General features: G+C 42.4%; 1 protein-coding gene across 11 annotated transcripts in view; it reads right to left on the bottom strand.

Moving 5' to 3' along the window:
• The window catches only part of LOC104681778 (protocadherin alpha-C2), a 230,324-nt gene that overhangs the window by 173,364 nt on the left and 37,256 nt on the right, over positions 1 to 19,704 (bottom strand). Inside the window, exon 1 of one of the 11 annotated variants that reach the window (XM_030926991.1) lies at positions 17,058 to 19,569. The exons of 6 other annotated variants lie outside the window; for them this stretch is intronic. In XM_030926991.1, coding sequence (XP_030782851.1) covers positions 17,058 to 19,409 — 2,352 coding nt within the window. In that variant the 5' untranslated portion in view covers positions 19,410 to 19,569. Of the gene's footprint in view, positions 1 to 4,544; positions 7,015 to 10,791; positions 13,315 to 17,057; positions 19,570 to 19,704 lie in introns of those variants that run through there. 4 more of the 11 variants (XM_030926993.1, XM_030926989.1, XM_010388194.2 and 1 more) reach the window with 4 other exon arrangements.

Genomic DNA, 19,704 nt, shown 5'->3' with positions numbered 1-19,704 from the left:
GAAATGTAAACTGTCCATAGTTTCGTGTGGAAGAAATGCATTAATATTTATTTGGTCACCAGAAACACTGGCATATATTACTCCGAGGTGAGCATATAATTCTAACTTTTCTGTATTTTATCTTCTTATGGTTTTTTGTTTGTTTGTTTGTTTTGTTTGTTTGTTTTGGTTTTTTTTTTTTTTGAGAAGGAGTGGCTCAAGCTTGTAATCCCAGCACTTTGGGAGGCCGAGACGGGCGGATCACGAGGTCAGGAAATCGAGACCATCCTGGCTAACACGGTGAAACCCCGTCTCTATTAAAAAATACAAAAAACCAGCCGGGCGATTTGGCAGGCGCCTGTAGTCCCAGCTACTCGGGAGGCTGAGGCAGGAGAATGGCGTAAACCCAGGAGGTGGAGCTTGCAGTGGGCTGAGATCCGGCCACTGCACTCCAGCCTGGGCGCGAGACTCCGTCTAAAAAAAAAAAAAACACACACACACACACAAGAAGATAAAATGCAGAAAAGTTAGAATTATATGCTGTGTTCTTATTGTTAAATTTCTGCTTTTCTTTATTCAATAAATGTCAAATTGCCTGAACAGTTTTACTTACTAAAGTAATAAAAATGTATGTGCATATTCTTTACACTATTTCCCGATAACTCTATAGCTTGTTAAATTCAGCCTTTCACTTAAAACATTTTCCTCTAGGATTTCTCTGACATGTCAAACTCTAGTAGTATTTCCACCATTGGCTTGTTTGTTAGTTCTTCATCTTTCTTCTGCTCCAAAAAGTGAGTATTTTCCAGAATTATGCCTTTAACCTTTTTTCCCCAATCTTTTTATTTAACATTTCTATTTCCAGGGCTTTAGACTAGCCTATTATTTGAAGTATTCTTAACTCCATATCTGCAACCTCCTATTTTCATTTTCTACCTGACATTTTAACCTGTATACCCTAACATTGCCTAGAAAATGAGTCAACCAAAGTTAGAAGAATATCTAATCAATAATCACCCAAAACCCAAATCATTAAAGAATCACAATTTTTATAGCATGGCAATTCTCCACACTTACTCATATGTATTTTTATGATTTCTTTTCCCTTGCCTACCATATTTAAAGTTTGTATACTTTCCATCTCTCCTTTCATGTGAGATAATTTCTGTCTTTATTAGTAGAGCTTTCACTCGATTGCACTAAAATCTTCAGCAAGTTTATCTTTCTATTGACCAATTGTCAAGACATTAGACTTCCATTTGGGAGATAGGCTACATGACCATGAGCCAATCTTCTCAATGCTAAGGCTAACCGCTTTCCAATATGAGTCATATTTTACAGAAAACATGTTGTCTCTTTCTTGGTACACTCTTTGTTCAAGGTTTTTCTTCTATTACTTCATCTTTATGTGTCAAAATTCTATTCATCTTTCAAAGTCCACCTCAAAAGTAAATTCTCCAGGAATGCCTTCATTGTAGATGATTAAGAGCTCCTCTGAATTTCTACAAAATTCTTACCAAAAACGAAGGTAAAATAGGAAAGGTGAATAAGGGCACTTTCTGTGAAATAATTTAAATTTCTCATCACATTATTTACACAAAAAATATTTCTGTAGTTGACTCTAAATAGTAGCAAACAATTTGTAAAGAAAATAGTATTTCTCGATATTTCAGGAGTTTGAGACCAGCCTGGGCAACATGGTAAGACCCCATCGCTACAAAAAATACAAAAATTAGCTGAGTATGGTGGTGTGCGCCTGTAGTCCCAGCAACTTTGGAGGCTGAGGTAGAAAGATCACTTGAGCCCAGGAGGCAGAGGTTGCAGTGAGCCCAGATTGTGCCACTGCACTGCATCCTGGGCTACACAGTGAGACCGTGTCTCAAAAATAATAATAATAATAATGATAATAATTGATGAATACAGTTTGGGTGGCTAAGGAGGATCCCCTATCAACTTCAAGTATTTCCCAATTTAGGGAATTCCTATTTAGGGTATTTAAAACTTTCTTAATAATATGCTAGGAAGGTTTTAAATATACATGCATGTAAGCATAAAAACAAAGCAATGAAAATAGAATTACAACTACCATCTTTGAAGGTCAAAGATATTTATAGATTTTTCCGCAAAACAATATTCTTTCAACAAGAGCAGCAAACTTGGTCTGCTTGTGGTGAATGACATATTACTGCTCAATGGTAAATAATTATATTGATTACCAAACAGATTTTTGACTTTGTATACCTCTACCCTTATTCACGTTAAAAAGAAAACAGTAACATCCTAAAATAATTTCCTAAAGTATATTAGAATATTAGGAACTGTGAAAATTGATCATCAGTTCTGGGTTTTATTTTATTTTATTTTATTTTATTTTATTTTATTTTATTTTAATTTATTTTTGAGGCAAGGTATTGCTCTGTCACCTAGGCTGGAGTTCAGTGGCATGATAACTGCACTTGGAGCTCCTAGGCTCAAGTGATCCTCCCACCTCAGCCTCTTGAGTAGCTGACACTACAGACACACATCACCATGCACAGCTAATTTTACAAAGTCTCTACAAAAGATGCACAAGCTGGTCTCAAACTCCTAAACTGAAGGAATCCTCCTGACTCAGCCTCCTGAAATGCTGGGATTAGAGGTGTATGCCACCACGCCCAGTTAACTATCTTTTTTTAACCAACCAAATTATTTGTAAAAATTTTTTAAAAGTCTGGACAATTAAGTTATTGTTTCATTAATGTCCCTAATACACTACTGGATTAATAAATCATGATATATCCATAAAACAAAATAAGATGCAAATACTTTTAAAAATAAGAAAGCAAATAATCAAAAAGAAGGAATAAGCGCTAATGAAATAATATGCCACAAAACCCAATATATAATTTAGGCTGGATGCGGTGGCTTACACCTGTAATCCCAGCACTTTGGGAGGCTGAGGCAGGCAGATCACTTGAGCCCAAGATTTGGAGACCAGCCAGGGTAACATGGTGAAACTCTGTTTCTACTACTAATATATATATATATATATATATGTGTGTGTGTGTGTGTGTGTGTGTGTGTATATTTAGCCCAGCATGGTTGCCAGCATCTTTAATCTCAGCTACTTGGGTGACTGAAGCATGAGAATCGCTTGAACCAGAGAGGCAGATTTTGCAGTGAGCTGAGATCGCACCACTGCACTCCAGCGAGGGCGACAGAGTAAAACTCTGTCAAAAAGAAAAAAAAAAAAAAAAAAAACATAATTTAAAGTGGAAAAACAAACAAAAAGTGCAGAAGGGTAGGTTTCTACTGTAATCACTTCTTTTTTAAAAAAAAAAAAAAAAAGGAAGATGAAAGGCAGGCTGGGTGTGGTTGCTCATGTCTGTAATCCCAACACCTTGGGAGGCCATGGTAGGAGGATCACTTGAAGCCAGGAGTTCAAGACCAGCCTGGGAAACAAGACTCCACTCTGTCTCTACAAAAATAAAATAAAATTAGCTGGGCCCAATGACATGCAGACTGTATTTCCAGCTACTCCAGAGGCTGAGACGGGAGAATCCTGTGAGCCCAGGACTGCAGTGAGCTATAATCCTGCCACTGCATTTCAGCAGCCTAGGTGATGGAGTGAGATCGTTGTCTCAAAAGAAGAAAAAAGAAAAGAAAAGGAAAGGAAAAGAAAGAAAAGGAAAGAAGGAAGGAAGGAAGGGAGGGAAGGAAGGAAGGAAGGGGCAAATTCTAAAATATATATATAGGCGATTTACAATTTGGCGATTGTAAATACATATAAATATATATACAATTTGGCAATAATAATCTTGGAATATACAAAAAAAAACTAAAACCGCTTCAGAAATTCAAAAAGGTAAAGTGAATGGTTTGGAGTTGGAGGAGACAACGAGATTTTTTACTATGTACTAGATTTCCCTCTTTGAAATTTTCAATGTGAATATATTTCTTATACAAACAAGGAACAAAATAAAAAATACTATTGAACTGCTATTTAAACTATTTTTAAATTGTTCATATTGATTCATCAAGAACAAAGTAAGTTAAAAATAAGTCAGTACTACACAAATATGATAAAAAGAAGATAAATAGATGTAAAAGAAATGTTTAAAATTCAAGTTCTAAATATAAAAAGGCAAAATTGAACAGATGATTTTGACACTTACATTTTATAAAATGAGGACAGTACATAGAATAAAATATTAGGTAAAAATATATATTGAAATTTGTTTACTATAGCATTTATAAGTATTATCAAAATATGGAAATGCAAACACTTGATTTTGTAAATAACACTATAGAAGAAAGGTGAATCCATTGTTCCAGTTAGCAAAGTCCTTCTCCAAAAATGGAGAGTAGCCAACATAAACCATAGATTTTGATCTACAGTATTACGTATCCCAAAAGTGTATATTAAAAGTACTTCCAAATAATTAGTGCAAATACAGCGTAACACTAAAAAATAATAATTATGTACAAAGTTATCAACTAAAAAAGAAATTATGAAAGAAAATTTAAGGAGACAAATTGAACTAATTATTTTAAAAGTGTTGGAAGCAAGATTATTTATGACTCACATTGTCTGAAGAGGAGGGACCCTGAGGAAGGCTGGGACTGAAGGCCATGAGGTCTGTCTTGGGTGGGCCCTCCCCAGAGCACATCCTCTGCGGCCTCTGCTGGGAGAATGACCAGCTCCCCACCGGGCTGGAGCACACCAGAGTGGGCTTTACCAGACCACATGCAACCTCGGAGGACGGCGCTGAGCACCGCAACGCGGTGTACAGCAGCAGGGTAAGCACCAACAGACTGGACACGGAGCAGATGGCGATGATCAGGTACACGTTGACATCCATCAGTGCCACCTCTGGGCCTGCAATGCCCACCGATGCCCGCGACGACGCCTTTGGTGACTGGGCGCTTTCCACCAGCGACACCAGCACGGTGGCTGTGGCTGTCAGCGAGGGCTCCCCATGGTCCTTCACCAGCACCAGAAGGCGGTGGCGCGGTGCGTCCGTCTCATCTAGGGCTCGGGTAGTGCTGATCTCGCCAGTGTAGAGCCCCACGCGGAACGGGATGCGTGCACTGGCGGCGACAGGTTGAAACTCGTACGAAAGCCACGCGTTGTAGCCTGAGTCAGCGTCAACTGCACGTACCTTCGCCACGACATGACCCACGCCCACAGACCGCGGCACAAGCTCGCTCACAGCGCCACCAGTGCCACCCACCGGAGGTGCCAGCAGCACAGGCGCGTTGTCGTTCTCGTCCAGCACGAACACCTGCAGCGTCACGTTGCTGCTCAGAGACGGCACGCCCGCGTCGCGCGCGCTCACCTGGAACTGCAGCAGCTCCAGCTCCTCGTGGTCTAGCGGCTGCAGCGCGTACACCTTGCCGCTCTCCGCGTGCACCGACACGTAGCTCGACAGCGCGCGGTCGCCCACCCGCCGCTCCACCAGCGAGTAGGACACCAGCGCGTTCTCCTGCGCGTCCGCGTCCCCCGCCGACACTGTGAAGATGTGGCAGCCCGGTGGGTTGTTCTCCTTCACAAACACCGTGTACTCGGACTGCGTGAACGCCGGCGCGTTGTCGTTCACATCCGCCACCTCCACAGACACGCTGGCCGTGGCCCACAGTGAAGGCGAGCCCCCATCCCGCGCGGTCACCACCAGCTCATAGGCCGACACGCTCTCGCGGTCCAGGACGCTGTCCAGCACCAATGAATAGTAATTCTTGAAGGTAGACACCAACTTGAAGGGGACGTGGGGCGTCAAGGAGCAGGTAACCTGTCCATTGACTCCAAAATCTCGGTCAAACACGCTAATCAAAGTGATGACTGTACCTGGCTGGGCATCCTCTGAAACAGGGAGAGACAAGGAAGTGAGAGTCAACTGTGGAGCATTGTCATTTACATCCACAACTTCCACAAGAACTGTACAATGGCCAGCCAGTGGTAGGAAGCCTTTATCGACAGCCTCTACTGGGATCTTGTGTGCTCTACTTTCTTCAAAATCCATATGTCCTATCACTGTGATTGCCCCACTTACGGGGTCCACGTGGAACTTGGATTTTATATCTGGAGAAACATCACTGGAGAAGGAATAAATAATATCCCCATTCAAGCCTTCGTCTAAATCTGAGGCATTGGGGTGAATCACCAGCGTTCCGATGGAAACGTTTTCTGGTAATTTCACCGTATAGAGGGTTCTGTCGAACACTGGGGCATTGTCATTGACGTCCAGTACTGTGATGAGTACCTGAACGGTGCCAGTCAGTTCAGGTTTGCCTCCATCGGTGGCCGTGAGCAATAAATGAAGCTCCGGAGTTTCTTCTCTGTCCAAAGGTTTCCGTAATACAAGCCCAAGAGGTTTTACCTGCTGGTTGCTGGTTGGCACGTCCAGGGAGAAATACTCACTGGGAGTCAGTCTGTAAGTGAGCAAGGCGTTGTCCCCGATATCTGCATCGGACGCGCCCTCTAGTGGAAACCGAGAGTCAAGCGGCCTGGATTCCGCGATGAACAGGTTCTTTTGTGTCGCTGGGAACACGGGAGAGTTGTCGTTAATGTCCTTCACCTCCACGTCCACATGGAAAACCTGCAGCGGCCTGTCCACGATCACCTCCAGGTGGATGCTGCACTCCGCGCTCCACCCACACAGCTCCTCGCGGTCGATCCGAGAATTTACAAACAAAATGCCATTCTGCCGATTTACCTCCAGAAGGTCCCCACGGAATTTGCACACCGCCCGGAACAGGCGCGGCACCAGCTCCGCCAGCTCCAGCCCCAGGTCCTGCGCGATGCGGCCCACGAAGGTGCCGTGTTTAGCCTCCTCGGGGACCGAGTAGTGGAGCTGGCCTCTCCCCGCCTCCCAAGCTGCTAGAATTATAATAAACAGCAGTAGATGTCGGCCCCCTGGGTCGTATCCACTCCGGCACACCATTTCAGATTATTGGCGTTTTTTTTTTCTAGTCAGCAAAACCTGCCTCTGAATTTATAGGAATGTTTTTATCCCTTCATTGCAATCTCGATGTGTGGCCATTGTGCATCTGAAGAGTGAAAGAGAGTGGAGCGTCTTTCCAGTGCGAACAGGAATGACTTCCTTTTGTTGATTATGAAAGAATTTGCGGTAAAGAGCGACATCATGTGGCCCAAATGCTAAGTAAGAATTACAAACTATTAATCTGTTGAAAAGTTTTATTTCAAACTCTGAATTTTTTTCTTCATTGTTGTTAAAGGTTAAAATAGCATTTCTCATGCTTGTTAGAAGCATTCTTAGGCAACTGATGGCTTTTGAATACTTAGCGTGAACATAATTGTAGCTTCCTCATGCCTTAGAAAAACTTTTTTTCACACAATTTTAAATAAAGACAGAAACCTAAGTGACAACATGAATCTGAACAACTGCAAGTTTAAATTCCTTTGATCTGGATCCCAGGAAACTTCATATTCTTGATTCAGTACCCCTTGTTAAGAAAAATCCTGTACTCTTTTAGGGACCCAGGATCTCAAGAATCTACTGATTGATGAAAGAGAAACTTAGAAAGGGGTGTGTGTGTGTGTGTGTGTGTGTGTGTGTTTTCTTTTTAGGAGGCATGAAACGTTAGCACCTATCCAGACACTTTTCTTGGGAAAACAAAATAAGAGAAGGTTTGGGGAATCTTTGAAGGGGAAGAATTTGAATCATGTGAACTTTCTGAGGAGGAAGTATTCTGAATTTTTTGCTTTAGCAGAATCTATATATACTGTTTCAGGAGTTCATAATTTTATATTTGTTTCCTCATTCTATCCTTTCAAACACTTGTGTGTTATGATATATGCCTATTTATACAATCTCAAATATGATTTGTATTATTTCTTTTATAATATGTTTATTTTATTAGATAAATTTCAGTGCTCAGCCATCTCATGTAAAGCAGCCCTTTGATCAAGTCTTGAGTTATTTCATCCTTTTTGGATCTATCTTACTGTGTTAGTTTTCTTGAATGTTTCACTCCAATGTTCCCAACGGCAATGTAAAATAATTATGTCTGTATTCAGATGTTTTCCTAAATAAGTTTTCATAATTGCTGCTTTCCTGGAGTATTGCAGTGGCTTCTTATTGTGTAACCTGTCCGTTCCTATTTCATTCTCCTTCATTTAATCCTTGCAGTCATTTTCCTTAAACACTTTTGATTCCCATTGCTTCACACTTTTTGGCAGCTTTCAAACAACTTTTGAAGAGTGTCAAAATTACTTGTCTAGTACTCAAAGTTACCCAGAAGGTTTTTCTCATATTACTTTTCTTGCTTTATATCACAGTCTCTCTTATAGGAACCATGTGCTTTACCCAAAGTTGACTATTCCTTATTTCTAGGTACATTTGGAATTTTCCTTGTACTCACTTAAGTTACTCTGTTCTCAAGAATACCTATTAGTCTCCATATTTTCCCAGGGAAAACTCTTTCCATTTTATAACCAGTAAAACATCATGACTCTTCACGGACTCCTTCAACAAGGGAAAAAGGCAAATGCTTTTTTTCTATTCCAATAACACTGTGATGTACCTTTCTAGCACCTCTTACAATATTCTTCCTTTTACTATCGTATTTATGTAGGATACTTATATTTATTTATCTATTAAATTTGAAGCCAGGGACTGGGTCTTGTTAATTCGATGATTCTCAGCAGGCACAGTGTGATACTCTTAAAGACCCCCCTAGAAACTTTTAAAAAAACATTTACTCACTAGCAACGCTACAGTTCTCTACTTCCTAAGAAAGTATGCTGTTTTGAGGTTGTTAGATATCATTATCTACACAAATGGTGATCTTCGGTATAATCAGAGACAATTCTGCCACTCTTAAGTATGTAGAGGTAGTTTTTTAAATTTTGGTGCAATATTAATTACATGCTTTAAAATTATCATGTACTTCTTTTAGAAAACAGAAAATACTACTAATGGTTTCTGCCATTTCAAAAATGGAAAATGCTCACATTAGGGAACACAAACCTCAACTCAGTCCTCTAATGGCCCTTAAGCAACTTTTAAATGTGGGCAAATACACCATTCATGCTTAACATAGTCTAATATTTCCTGGGAACGTGGACAACACAAAAAGTCAAAACCACCTTCAGGAAATCACTGAGGACTCAGCAGTTTAAATGTCTTTTGAATTCATAAAACTTTTCCACTGTCCAAGTCTTCATTCAATTTTCAACTTTGAAACACACATTTTAAATTGCTTTTAATGTGGAACATGGCATTTAAAATGTTAGAGACATCTCGGATTAATTTGGTAATTATGGCCTCACTATGAATAACAAAAATTCAATCTTTACATAAAATGAAAACAATATAGAATCCATAATGAGAGTTTCCTAACATAAAATGACATGAAGTTTTTATTTTCCTCTTCGGAAAACTAGTAGCAAATTTTATTAAGCACTTACTATTTGGCAAACACAGCTATAAGCACCTGACAGTATCAACTTACTAAAGCTTTATGAAAATTCTATCATTGAAACTAGTGTTTATCATACCAACTTTACAGAAGAAACTGAAATGGAGGTGAAACAATCCATCCACAAAACAAAATTGGTAGCAATGAAGTTTAGGCGAGGTAGGATAGCACCAAAAGTCACACTTAATCACTACTTTTTGCTGCTTTTCATTTAAAGAAATAATGAATAGCCAAGCATAGTGACTCACACCTATAATCTTAGTACTCTGGGAGGCCAAGGTGGGCAGATCACTTGCAACCAGTAGTTTGAGACCAGCCTGGGCAACATGGAGAAACCCCGTCTCTACAAAAAAAAAAAAAAAAAGGTGGAGGGCATGGTGGTGCTCGTGTGTAGTCCCAGCTACTCCAGTGGCTGAGGTGAGAGAATCACTTGAGCCCAGGAACTCGAGGGTGCAGTGAGCCATTATTGCACCACTGTACTCCAGCCTGGGTGACAGAGCAAGACCCTGTCACACACACACACACACAGAAAATAGTGAATAGTTTAAATTACTGTGTAGAAACAATGAAAACATTAATACAAAAAATAGATTTAGACTCCATGAAGAGAAGACCATCAAATGAAATTCAAACAGAAATAAGAGAGCTGCAATGCCAGAGGAATGCAGTTTTCATATAAATTTACTTGATCACAAGGTCCAAAATCTCTTGAATCACTATTTTTCCAGTATTTAGATCAGTAGTAAATAAATCAACCATAGCAACCAGAAGTATTCAGGCTGATAATTATTCTTTTTGTCCTTTATTCCTCAATGGTTTAAAAGGGGGACAATAAATAAACACTATTGTCTCCTGGAATCACAAGTCTGAAAAGGGAACCACAGATAAAAAGTATGATGACCAGAGTTCTTACACAAAATGGATAAAATCAAAGTGTTAATAAAAGTCTCAGCAGAAAAACATTGAAATGGAAAGTGTAAAAGCATAATTGATACAGCGGTGCTCAAATATCAATATATGATCAAAAAAGAGTATATGTAAAAATATTTTCCTACAGCTCAAAGGCAAACAAATGAAAATCCTATATAATTAATCAGAAAAAAATGCTACTAAGAATCTGAATTAAAATACAACAGAAAACGACATGTCCCAGAATATTTTGGTTTGAAGACAAAAATTCTGAGGTGCAGATTGTGGACAATGATTTCTAATTCCACTTAAATTATAAATATTAGAGAAGCAAAGAGATTATAATAAGAAACAGAATAAAATGAAAATACGTAAATTTTGTAAAATTAATTAAAATTAAAAACAGAAATATAGAAAACAAATCTGCGGAAAAAATTATGAATTTAAAATAAAATTAACTGTTAATTATGAAAATTCACTTACTTTGGCATCATGGTCTTCATTTAAAGCCTGATTCTCCGCCCTACCCATAACAGGACAAGGTGAAAGGCTGGGGCTGAAGGCCATGAGATCCATCTTGGGTGGGCCCTCCCCAGAGCACACCCTCTGCCGCCTCTGCTGCGAGTGTGACCAGCTCCCCACCGCGCTGGAGCACACCAGCGTGGGCTTGCCCGCCGTGCACGCGCCCTCGGCGGGCGGCGCCGAGCACCGCAGCGCGGTGTACAGCAGTAGCGTGAGGACCAGCAGGCTGGATACCGCACAGATGGCGATGATCAGGTACACGTTGACATTCACCAGCGCCGCCTCTGGCCCCGCGGCGCCCACCGACAACTGCGATGACGCCTTTGGAGCCTGGCCATTCTCCACCAGCGACACCAGCACCGTGGCCGTGGCCGTCAGCGCCGGCTCACCGTGGTCTTTCACCAGCACCAGCAGCCGGTGGCGCGGAGAGTCTGCTTCGTCCAGGACACGAGTCGTGCTGATCTCGCCCGTGTACAGCCCCACGCGAAACGGGAACCGAGCGCTGCTTGCCACTGGCTGCAGCTCATACGAAAGCCACGCGTTGTAGCCCGAGTCGGCGTCCACTGCGCGCACTTTCGCCACCACTTGGCCCACACCCACCGACCGCGGTAACAGCTCGCTCACTGCACCACCAGTGCCACCCACCCGGGGCGCCAGCAGCACCGGCGAGTTGTCGTTCTCGTCCAGCACGAACACCTGCAGCGTCACGTTGCTGCTCAGAGGCGGCACTCCCGCGTCGCGCGCGCTCACCTGGAATTGCAGCAACTCTAGCTCTTCATGGTCCAGCGGCTGCAGCGCGTACACCTTGCCGCTCTCCGCGTGCACCGACACGTAGCTCGACAGCGCGCGCTCGCCCACCCGCCGCTCCACCAGCGAGTAGGACACCAGCGCGTTCTCCTGCGCGTCCGCGTCCCGCGCAGACACTGTGAAGATGTGGCAGCCCGGCGGGTTGTTCTCCTTCACGAACACCGTGTGCTCGGACTGCGCGAACGCCGGCGCGTTGTCGTTCACGTCGGCCACCTCCACAGACACGCTGGCCGTGGCCCACAGTGAAGGCGAGCCCCCGTCCCGCGCGGTCACCACCAGCTCATAGGCCGACACGCTCTCGCGGTCCAGGGTGCCGTCCAGCACCAACGAGTAGTAATTCTTGAAGGTGGACACCAGCTTGAAGGGGACATGGGGCGTCAGGGAGCAGGTCACCTGCCCGTTGACACGTGAGTCAAGGTCGTTCACGCTAATTAGGGCGATGACAGTACCGAATTGAGCGTCTTCACGTACAGGCAAGGATAAGGAAGTCAATGTTATCTCAGGGACGTTATCATTTTTATCCAAAATTCTCACTAAAACGGTGCAATGACCCGCCATAGGAGGATGACCTTTGTCCGTTGCGTCAACGCGGATTTTGTATAAATTTACTTGTTCAAAATCCAAATTACCCCGAATCACTATTTCTCCTGTATTTCGATCTATGCTAAAGTGGTCAATAACTATGGCTGCAACAAGGCTATTAAAAGAGTATGAAATTGCCCCATTCGCTCCTTCATCCCGATCAGAAGCATTCAGTCTGATAACTGTCGTTCCATTGCCTGCGTTTTCGAATATTCTTACTTCGTATTCAGGCTGCTCGAAAGTGGGAGCATTATCATTCACATCCAGCACTGTGACCAGCAGGTGAACACTCCCTGTAAGCTCAGGTTTGCCCCCATCTGTGGCTGTCAGGAATAAGTTGTGTGCAGGAGCATCCTCTCTGTCCAAGGATTTCCTTAATATGAGCCCAATTTGTTTATTGTCATCACTGTTTATTTTCACATCTAGCCCGAAGTATTCGCTAGAACTGAGTTTATAGGTTAAGATGGAATTTGAGCCCACATCTGCATCTGACGCGCCCTCCAGTGGAAACACAGAATCTGGCAGCCTAGATTCGTAAATCAGCACTCTTTGTTCCTCTACCGGGAACAAGGGCGGGTTGTCGTTAATGTCCCTCACCTCTACGTCCACATGGAAAACCTGCAGCGGCCTGTCCACGATCACCTCCAGGTGGATGCTGCACTCCGCGCTCCTCCCGCACAGCTCCTCTCGGTCTATCCGAGAATTCACAAACAAAATACCATTCTGTAGATTTACCTCCAGAAGGTCCTCGTGGTTTTTGGAGGCCATCCTGAACAGGCGCGGCACCAGCTCCGCCAGCTGTAGTCCCAGATCCTGCGCGATGCGGCCCACGAAGGTGCCGTGTTTGGCCTCCTCCGGGACGGAGTAGTGGAGCTGGCCGCTCCCCACCTTCCAGGCTGCCAGGAGCAGAAACGGGAGGAGCAGACATTGCTTTCCCAATCTGTCTTCCGGGGTAAACACCATGTCAAATACCTCTTGTTTTATTTCCATTAGAAGATCTTCCCCATAAAGATAAAATACTGTAAGTTCCGGAATTTATTAATCCAATTCTTCTGCGTCCGCCATCATTCAACAGTCAGGGAATGATGCAGTAATAGAAGAAATGTGAATGGTGGCTAGCTATAACTTCATGGTAGACAGCGACATCATGCGGCTCCAAAAGGTAAGAAATTAATTCACATAACGGTGCTATACTATGTAATTTTAAAATGGTATCTTCTTTTCTCTACTTTTATAGTAAATCCTCCTCACGTTTGTAATTTGCACAGGCAGTGGTATCTTAGTAGCCTTAGAGTAAGGGATCTAATTATTCACAGCTAAACAATTTTTCTACCAGTATTTGCAACATTAGTATCAGCCAGTTTAGCAAATTTAAGTGTTTACGAAACTACTCTTTAAATCAGAAATGTAAACTATTCTACACACTTTTAGAAAAGAAACTTGTCCACATATGTCTGTCATAGGACATGCTATTATATAGTGCTCTAGGGGAAAATGTAACTTAAAATCATCAAATTTTGGTTGAATTTTTAAAACTTTATGGATTGTTGAAGTCCATGCTTTCTTTGTTCAACAAATATCAGACGCTCTTAAGGTTCTTTTGTGTAATGATGGAAGATAAAATTCTAGAGCATATTCTTTATCACATTTAATTTATCTGCAGCTTATATTAGGATTCTCGCTTAAAATATTTTCTTTTCATATACTTTACCACTTCAATTCTAGTGGAATTTCTACCCATTGTGCTTTGCTGTTTTTGATTCTACAGCTGTTCTTAAATGATCTCGTTCTTTTCTCTCAACTTCAACCCTGTCCTATATCCTTTCCTTTAATTGTTCTTACTCACTTCCAAGTTTTGAATAAGACTTTTATTGAGGTACTTACAAATCCATATCTTCATCCCTTCTTTCTATGTTTCTAATTGTCATTTTCACCTATACATGCTGACTCCTAGAAAACAGTTTGTTAAATATCAAAACATGACCAATTATTAATAATCCCCAAATTCAAATTTTCAAATTCATATTTTTAATGACATGAGCATTTCCCATGTCATCTATATCACTTTTTAAATTACTCCTTTTCCCTGGCTTGCCTTATTCCACATCCACCTAAGTCCATCTGTCTTTCACATGCTATCATATTTATCTTTATGAGTACAGCTTTCATTGAATTTTACTAAACCTAGAAATTCCAAGACATTTGAGGAACTTCTAGTAACCTAATATGTAATCACATATTAGGTGATCAACTTTTTGAAGGTTATTTTCAGTTACTCTCCAATATGAATCTTATTTTTCTGACAATATAGACCACTTGCTCTTCCTCTTTCCCAATACTGTGTTTGTTTTAGCTGGATTTTTAAATTACATCTACATTTACCTGCAAAAATGTTACCCTCACATAAAAGTCAAGGCCAAATATCAACTTCACCCTTAATTTAACCTTAATGTTATCCATTGGAAGTGATTGAACCCCTCCTTGAAAGGAGAAAATTAGAGCCACCAATGAGACTTTTCAAATTACATGATCATCTTCACCTTACTCTGAAATTCTGATATACAGTAAAATGCCTCACAGAATATTGTAACACAAAAGCCTTTTCTTCCGTGTGAAATTCTTTCTTAAAATAATTAACCTGGATCTATTTAGTAGTTCTTATCACTGACTTTCTACTGTAGTTATTTTGGGCAAACAAAGGGTTCAATTTCCTAACCAAAAACAATCCCCAAAACAAGAGGGTCCTATAAAAAAGATAAACTGCACAAAATATATATAAAAACTTGATATGTAAAGAGATATATAAATAGTTTATATCACAGAATAAGATAACTTGATTTTTGAAAATTTGACCGTGGTTAACTGTAGATTTACAGAGTGATAAAAACTATTTCTCAATTTCTAGGACTTCCTCAAAGTAGCTCAGGATATTAGGAATATATAAATAGCATCATAGAAGGGTATTTATAAAATTAAATGCATATGAGAATAAAAGAAACAGGCAAAGCAACAGAAATAGGGAATTCACATTTTATCATGTAAAGTGTAGACTAGTTATTACCTATAAACCCACACTTTTCCCCTCAAAAGAGTAGAAAAACGATTCTCATTATTTCAGATGGAGAGGACACTTGTCTAGAGTAGTCTCAAACATATAGATTTAATAAACAATTCTTTGTAAACAACTCAAGAGGGCAGTTTGTATCATGGTATATGTATTTTTTAATCTAAAAATGAAAAGTAGCAACAAGCAGTAAAATTTCCCAACCAAAATATAGCAGAATTTGCACAACTGAGGGGGTTCACAATTACTCCTCATCAATACAATAATTTAGGCTGGGCATGATGGCTCACGCCTGCAATCCCAGCACTTTGGGAGGCCAAGGCGGGTAAATCACCTGAGATTAGGAGTTGGAGACCACCCTGACCAACGCGGTGAAACCCCAAGTCTAGTAAATACAAAAAATTAGCCAGGTGTGGTGGCACATGCCTGCAATCCCAGCTACTTGGGAAGATAAGGCAGGAGAATTGCTTGAACCTGGGAGGCTGAGATTGCGCCATTGCACTTGTTTGGGCAACAAGAGCAAAATTCCATCTCAAAATATCTAATATATATTAGATACATAGTTTATAAATTGAAAAATATGCAAGTTTCCAGAAAATTAAATCATTGTTCTACTAAATGTTAATGTTAAGATAAGGGAAAAATAACCGATTGTATTTCTACACAATGGAACACCATAGATCCAGATAAAAGAAAAACAAATCTACTTCAGTAATGATAACTCATGAGCATCAAGATATATTAGTAAATGAAAAAAGCAAGATTAAAATCAATACTCATATGTTTTTTAAGGGGGGAGGGAAGTTTATTTGCATATGAAAAAAATCTCTAGAAGGATACCCAAGAATGTTTTGATTTCATGAAGGACGTGAAAGAGAAAATTTAACTGTATTCTTTTGCACCTTTAGAACAGCAAACTATGTATATGTGTTTCCTATTCAAAAGATCAATAAAATGAAAAATGTAATCTTTAAATTACAGTTATCAAATTCATCATAGGTATACAGGTGAACTGCTTAGGCAAAGTTGAAATAAACAATATACTGCAAAAATATAATTGAAAACAGAAACTAAATTAGTGTAATAAAATAATAATTTAAACTCAACAGAAACAAAAAGGTAAAATTGGAAGGGTGGTGTTAAAACATTTTTATAGGCCAGGAACTCTTGCTCAATCCTGTAATCTTAGTACTTCGGGAGGCTGAGATGGGAGTATGGCTTCAAACTAGGAGTTCAATACCAGCCTGGGCAAAGTAGCAAGACCCCTATCTCTAGAGAAAAAAACAAACAAACAAACTTTAATTAGCATGTGCATGTAGTCCAGCTACTTGGGCGGCTGAGATGGGAGGATCACTTGAGCCCACGAGTTTCAGGCTTCAGTGAGCTATGATCAGGCCACTGCAGACTGAGCAATAAAGGGTCTTTAAAAATAATAATAAAATAAAATAAATTCTCATGGAGTCATAAACTCAGACTTTGAGAATGACTCCAAACTATGTCCTACAATTATTATCCTACATTTTTAGAGATGCGAAATTCAAATGCTAATATAAAATTTAATTTTTAAAATACTTAATATCACAGAAAGCTGATGAATCTATTACCCTAACAGAAAAACATCATAAAAAGCACATAGTACATGAATTAGTGCAATAATTGTGTACTACAATATTTATGTACTAGGGCGTAATTTTTAAAAACAAAAAAAGTGGGTGAATGTGACAATATTTAAAAATTGGGAGGGAAAGTTGGATGTTAATATTAGAAAACTCACGTTGTCTGCAGAGGTGGGACCCTGAGGAAGGCTTGGACTGAAAGCCATGAGGTCCGTCTTGGGTGGGGCTTCTCCAGAGCACACTCTCTCCCTCCTCTGCTGCGAGTAGGACCAGCTCCCCACCGCGCTGGAGCACACCAGAGTGGGATTGCCTCGCGTGCGCACGACCTCGGTGGGCGGCGCCGAGCACCGCAGCACGGTGTACAGCAGCAGCGTGAGCACCAACAGGCTGGACACTGCACAGATGGCGATGATCAGGTACACGTTGACATCCACCAGGGCAGCCTCGGGACCCACAGCGCCCGCCGACGCCCGCGATGAGGCCTTCGGCGCCTGGCCACTTTCCACCAGCGACACCAGCACTGTGGCTGTGGCTGTCAGCGCGGGCTCTCCATGGTCCTTCACCAGCACCAGAAGGCGGTGGCGCGGTGCTTCGGTCTCATCCAGAGAGCGTGTTGTGCTGATCTCGCCTGTGTACAGCCCCACGCGGAACGGGATGCGCGCACTGCCAGGCGCTGGCTGCAGCTCATACGAAAGCCACGCGTTGTAGCCCGAGTCGGGGTCCACTGCGCGCACCTTCGCCACCACTTGGCCAGCACCCACCGACCGCGGCACCAGCTCGCTCACTGCACCGCCGGTGCCACCCACTCGAGGCGCCAGCAGGGCCGGCGCGTTGTCGTTCTCGTCCAGCACGAACACCTGCAGCGTCACGTTGCTGCCCAGAGGCGGCACGCCCGCGTCGCGCGCGCTCACCTGGAACTGTAGCAACTCTAGCTCCTCGTGGTCCAGCGGCTGCAGCACGTACACTTTGCCGCTTTGCGCGTGCACCGACACGTAGCTCGACAGCGCGCGCTCGCCCACCCGCCGCTCCACCAGCGAGTAGGACACCAGCGCGTTCTCCTGCGCGTCCGCGTCCCACGCAGACACCGTGAAGATGTGGCAGCCCGGCGGGTTGTTCTCCTTCACGAACACGGTATACTCGGACTGTGCGAACGCTGGTGCGTTGTCGTTCACGTCGGCCACCTCCACAGACACGCTGGCCGTGGCCCACAGTGAAGGCGAGCCCCCGTCCCGCGCGGTCACCACCAGCTCATAGGCCGACACGCTCTCGCGGTCCAGCACGCTGTCCAGCACCAACGAGTAGTAATTTTTGAAGGTGGACACCAGCTTGAAGGGGACGTGGGGCATTAGGGAGCAGGTCACCTGCCCGTTAGCACCTGAGTCACGGTCAGACACGGTGATCAGAGCAATGACCGTGCTGACTGGAGCGTCCTCTTTCACAGGCAGGAAAAGGGAGGTTATGGCCATCTCTGGGGTATTATCATTCACATCCAGGAGTTTCACTACTACTTTACAGTGTCCTGTTAATGGGAATGCACTTTTATCCATGGCATCAATATTAATTTCATATGAGTTACAGTCTTCATAATCCAGTTCCCCCTTAACTTTTATTTCACCAGTATTAGAATTAATTATAAATTTGGACTTTACATCGTCAAGAACAAGATTACTAAAGAAATACACTATGTCCTTATTGATGCCCTCATCTGCATCTGAGGCGTTCAGTTTAATAACTAATGTCCCACTTGGTGCATTTTCCAACAATCTGACATTATAAATGGATTTATCAAATTCTGGGGCGTTATCATTAGCATCCAATACATTGATCAACAACTGAACTGTACCTGTTAGTTCGGGTTGTCCTCCATCAGTTGCAATCACTAATAAACGATGTTCTTGTGTTTCTTCTCTATCTAAGGATTTCCTCAAAACTAGCTCTAAAAAGTTCGTTTCTTCTTCATTTGTTTTAACATCTAAGTCAAAATATTCGTTAGGATTTAACTTGTATCTCAATTGTGCGTTTGCTCCGATATCCAAATCCGACGCGCCCTCTACTGGAAACCGCGAATCTGGCATTCTTGACTCTAAAATGAATAATCTTTGTTCTTGTCTGGAGAACCTGGGCGGATTGTCGTTAATGTCCTTCACTGCCACCTCCACATGGAAAACCTGCAGCGGCCTGTCCACGATCACCTCCAGGTGGATGCTGCACTCCGCGCTCCGCCGGCACAGTTCCTCCCGGTCGATCCGAGAATTCACAAACAAAATGCCATTCTGCAGATTTACCTCCAGAAGGTCCCTGCGGCCCTTGGACGCCACCCGGAACAGGCGCGGCACCAGCTCTGCCAGCTCCAGCCCTAGGTCCTGCGCGATGCGGCCAACGAAGGTTCCGTGTTTGGCTTCCTCCGAGATCGAGTAGTGGAGCTGGCCGCTCCCTGCCTTCCAGTAGATGTGGAGAAGCCACAGCAGCAGGAGCCGGGATCCCGGACTTCCTCTCCGGGAATATACCATCTCAATCTCGTTCCGATTATCAGCTCTCTATTGCATCACCACACTATGTATTTTGTAAATTCAATTCCCAATTACCTATATATTTTTATATTATCACCTTTTTGGGCTACTTGGCAGAGCCAAAAATGGAAGGTTCTTTTCCTTTCTGTCTAAGGAAAATGTACTCACTGTACTCCTTTTGAGGTTGGGAAGGGAGAAAAACCTTGCGGTGTCCAGCGACATCATGCGGATGAAAGGGTAAGTGTTTTACTTTGTTTTGCTTTGTTTAGCTTATATTCGTCAATATTTCTCAAGT

This window comes from Rhinopithecus roxellana, chromosome 3 (assembly GCF_007565055.1).
Source record: "Rhinopithecus roxellana isolate Shanxi Qingling chromosome 3, ASM756505v1, whole genome shotgun sequence".
Lineage (NCBI taxonomy): Eukaryota > Metazoa > Chordata > Mammalia > Primates > Cercopithecidae > Rhinopithecus > Rhinopithecus roxellana.
This window is presented reverse-complemented; position numbering and strand designations above follow the sequence as displayed.